Source organism: Monoraphidium neglectum, assembly GCF_000611645.1.
Source record: "Monoraphidium neglectum strain SAG 48.87 unplaced genomic scaffold scaffold01335, whole genome shotgun sequence".
In the NCBI taxonomy this organism is placed as follows: Eukaryota; Viridiplantae; Chlorophyta; class Chlorophyceae; order Sphaeropleales; family Selenastraceae; genus Monoraphidium; species Monoraphidium neglectum.
The window spans coordinates 1,771-6,220 of NW_014012293.1; the positions used below are offsets into that span (position 1 = coordinate 1,771).

The 4,450-nt window shown below is 61.9% G+C and overlaps 1 protein-coding gene across 1 annotated transcript; it reads right to left on the minus strand.

Annotated features, from left to right (window-relative positions):
• Positions 1 to 1,782: 1,782 nt before the first annotated feature.
• On the minus strand, positions 1,783 to 4,426 carry MNEG_7514 (hypothetical protein; the record flags this gene model as incomplete). The annotated part of the gene is made up of 4 exons (XM_014044011.1): positions 1,783 to 1,842; positions 2,349 to 2,567; positions 2,921 to 3,997; positions 4,418 to 4,426. The coding sequence occupies 4 exons, from the start codon at positions 4,424 to 4,426 to the stop codon at positions 1,783 to 1,785; spliced, it is 1,365 nt and encodes a 454-aa protein (XP_013899465.1).
• Between the last annotated feature and the right edge of the window lie 24 nt (positions 4,427 to 4,450).

Here is a 4,450-nt window from a genome sequence, read left to right on the forward strand (position 1 = left end):
CGGCGGGTGCGGTGAGTGGTCGTTCGCGCCGCCGCGGCCGTTGGGAAAGAGGCGCCGGCCGGGGTGAAGGGGGGGGGTGCACAGCGTGATGGGGGCCTCTCACGATGCCCTGTTTTCGGCGGGCGCCGCGCTCCGGGCGCACGGAAGGCGGGCAGGGCTCCTCCATTGAGTACCTTCCACGCACGCACGCGCGCACACACAGCCACACGCATACGCACGCACATGCACGCGCACGCAGACGCGCACGCTCATGCGCCGACGCACTCACACTCGCATGCCCGCACACGCGCACGCATACATACATACAACAGGCTGCCACACACGATATGCATGCCGCATAAGAGCATTACCGTAGCAACGCGATCAAGAGGGACGCCTCGCACAAGGCAGTGCCGCCCACACCGGCACACCCCGCCCCGCCCCGCGCCGCCCGCTCTTGCCCCAAACGAGAAACCACCTGCCGCTGCGCCGCCGGCGCCGCCTCCCGCTTTTAACACCGCAGGCGGCGTCACCACGCTGACGTCACCAACAGCCCTCGCGCCGCTGACCCCCTCCAGCAGGGGCAGGGGGGTCGTCCAGGTGCAGTCTGTGCGCGCCACTGCGCCTGCGCACTGCTGAATCGGCGGCGCCTGGGCGCCAGCCGCCGGCCATGCCAGAGCTCCATGCAGTATAAGGAGTAGCACGAGGCACATCTGTGGGTCTAACCAGGCCCGCTGTCACATAGCATCGGCATGGCGAGATGATTTGATTATTGCGATACTATTGCGGTATGGGATAGAGCTCTGATCCGTGTCTAGGTGATACGCAAAGATCTATTTACAACATCCGCCCTACAAGCAGGTGGCCGTTGCCACGGGGCACGCAATATTACTGATTCCCACAGATCAACGGCAAAATCTCGCATCCACGGGCCCCTGCGAAGCCTGACTGCTATAAAATGCATCGTCTGTATTTTCAAACGTTACCACCTCTGTACTCTGGAGCAGATGAGATCCCAGCCATGCGGTGCACTCCCCGTAATCGCATGCAGATCTTGCACTCAGGTCAGCCTGCTGAGTGTGTGGCCGTCAGTGTCCAGTGCTGCTGCGGCGACCCAGCGGTGCATTGATTACAAGATGCACACAGAGTTTTTCCAGTCGCGTTATTTTGCCGCCTCCATCTGGCACAGCCTGCCCGCCCCTCGTTGGCAAATGAGGAGGCCTTCGCACGCGCGTACCGCATCTTGTGCCTACACGCGGCCGTGCCCACAGGCACGCACGCACGTCTTCCTTGCGTTTCCTGGCGACGCGCGCACACACGCACACGCAAATACACACGCAAACACACACGTACACACGGCAAGCATTCAATCTGTGTTCCCAACGCAAGTAGCGGCAGGTGCTATCGCGCCCAATTCATGTGCGAAACCAAAGCACAGCGCAAAAGCGTCGTCAACCGTGCCGTGCAGGCCCAAGCAGCAGGGGTGCACTTGAATACGATACGTCACCGACACAAAGATGCGTCGTACCGACATGCATGCTGAGGTTATGACAGGCGGCCACCATCTGACGTCTGCAGCCCGTGTCCCTGTCACGCCGCAACAGCGCATGGGGGATACGCAGCCATAACCCCCATGGAACCGAGTGATACGCAGCAATACCCTCAGAGTCGGTGCCAGGGACCCAGGCACCCTGCACTGTTCAATTAGGGCGGCGCTGCCGGGCGACGCCCGACAGCAATGTTGGCAGTGCTCACGGTGGCCAGGGGACGGCGTGCGGTAGAGCAGGGCAGCTCAGCGGGTGCCTAGATGGTGTACGTGAAGTTCAGCTGGTTGTCGACAAAGTTGGGCTCCTGGGGCTGGCACTGCGAGAGCAGGGGCAGGGCGGGTGGAACCTTGGGACAGACGCAGTGTGCACGGGATGCATGAGTGCAACCTGATGTCGGGGAGGGGGGGGGGCAGGGCGCAGCACCTGTGGCACCGCGTGGCCATGCCCCTGATGGCCTTTTATATGCACTACTTAGTATGTGGCAACAGGGGGTGGCCGTTGCTGAGCAAAGGGTGTGTGAACAAGGGGGGTTGCGCAGCAAGTGCCGCTGTGCGGGGGCTGATGTTGGTCACGCAGCCATGTGCTGCAGGATGACGGCCCTGTATCACCAGCTGTCGGGTCATGGGCAGGGCCCTCAAGGCAGCAGCGCTAGCATGCCTGATGAAAGCTGGACAGGTGACCCGGAGTTGGCCGCAGCCTGGGTACGCCTGGGCTGCATGTGCATGTATGATGACTCCTGCAGCCAAAACCCTCTACCCCGATTGACATCACAAAGTAAGGAGGGACAGCAGAAGCATCAGCGCGTCCAGATTCGGTGCTCACCAGGTAGTTCACCACAAACCACAACACATATTTGCCGGGGACGGCCTCAGCCCTGAATCCAGTGAATTGGGCCGTCACGCTGGCGCCAGGGGCGATCGAGCCAGCCGACCACGGGTAGCTGCTCAGGGGGCTGTTCAGCCGGGCGTCGCCGCACGCGGCAGGCGAGGAGATGGTGGTGAAGGCGCCAAACAAGCCCGGGTCGCCAGCCGCGGTGCCGACCTGCGCGGAAGGGCGGCATGAGGGTGAGAGGGCGTTCGCTCGTCAGCCTAGCTTGCAGACACTAATGCTGTTGTATTGGTTTTCGTCAGGGTGAGGCCTCTCGAGAATCGTGGTGTACACTGCAAACAATGCACCTGAACGGTGTCACATCGACTCTGTGAGCGAACTTCTCAAACCTGCGGGCACAAATGCCTGCCCTTGTCCCACGTACAATAGAAAGGTTCTATCAGAAGCCTCCTTTGCATGCACAAGCTCAAGCGTCACTCCCACGCACACACGAATGCGCAAACACGAGGTTTTGCCCTGCTAATCCTTGGCTTGCGCGCACACACGCCATCTGCCACCCCGCTCACGTTTGTGATGGTCGCGTTGACCGAGAAGATAGTGCCGACCTGCAGCACCGGACCCCCTAATGAGATCACCTGCAGGTTGCTCACAACAAAGTCGGGGCCTGCCACATTGTACGAGACACTGGCAAAGTTGTCTGCCCTAGTGGACTCAACCTCCAAGCAGTCGGCATCCAGGACCAGCCTGAGTGTCTTGGCTCCGAACGAAAGGGAGACCGGGACAGCAAATGTGATGTTGGCGCTGGAACCACCGGGCAGAGCTGCTGACGCAGCGACAGCAGCCCTGCCCGGCTCCCTACAAGGCGGCGCATCGGGACTGTCACTGAACGCAGCGACGGCACTGTTAATCAGGGCGGTGCCGTTGTTCAAGACACCGACGGTCACGTTCACAAGCTGGCCGGGCGTGAAGGCGCCTGATGAGGGGCTGGGGCTCAGAACGAGCGACGTGAGTGCCAGGTTGGCAATTGGTCCAATGGTGGCGGAGATGAGGTAGGGCAGGGAGGCGATGTTATCGGTCTCGCTAACTTCGTTCACGGTGCACGTGTTGTCCACCATTACCCGGAATGTGTACAAGCCGGGAGCGCCGGGCAACCTCTGAAAGAGACTCTCGGTCCTGGACTCGCCCGGCGCGAGCGGGGCCACTGGAAGGACGGTGCCCCCGTCGTTGCAGGTGGGTGCCGTGGCTTTCTCGATCCAGAACGCCTTAGTGGTCACGGGCGAGGCGGCGCTGCCGTTGTTGGTTATGTTGAAGTTCACAAACACTGAGTCTGTCGCCAGCAGTTCGAATGGCGGTCCCAAGTAAGGGGTGATTGCGACGATTGCGAGGCCAGATACGACGAGGTTGGCCGTCGGAGTTGGGGCGGTAGTGTTGGTGCTGGGGTTGGTCGTGTTTGTGCCGGGGTTGGTGGTGTTGGTGCCGGGGTTGGTGGTGTTGGTGCCGGGGTTGGTCGTGTTGGTGCTGGGGTTGGTCGTGTTGGTGCCTGGGTTGGTGGTGTTGGTGCCTGTGTCGGTCGTGTTGGTGCCAGGCACGGTGGCGGCGACGACAGTGTAGGTCACAGCCAGCTGGTCGTTCGCATCAGATTTCTGCAAATGAAGAGGTAGGGCGTTTGCAAGAAGAAGGCAAGACTGTGGGCCGCTGCTTGCGGTAGCTGGGCGTCAGGTGTTGCGCGCATTGCGGGTGGTCGAGTAAGCGATGCCAGAGCAGGGTGCGTGAGCTCCTAGGACTCAGGGGCAGGTTCAGGGGGCAGCGAGGGAGTGAGAGCAGCTTCCTCCCTTACCCCCCTGCCTTGAATAAACCAAACCGGCCAGTTTACAAGCAGGAGGGCCAGCCGATCAGGGCACCAAGCGCTGTCTTGCTAGCCCCGCCGCCGCGTGTACAGGTCGATACGTCGGCCCGTCGAGAAATGCGCAACACAACCTGTTCTCGGCCGAGCGAGCTGCGGTCGGCCACCCTGACTCGGCAGGCTGCGCCATCGGCTCGGCCCGCCCCTCGAGCCGGCGGACCACATGCATGCGTGCTCGGCCGCGCGCACGCGG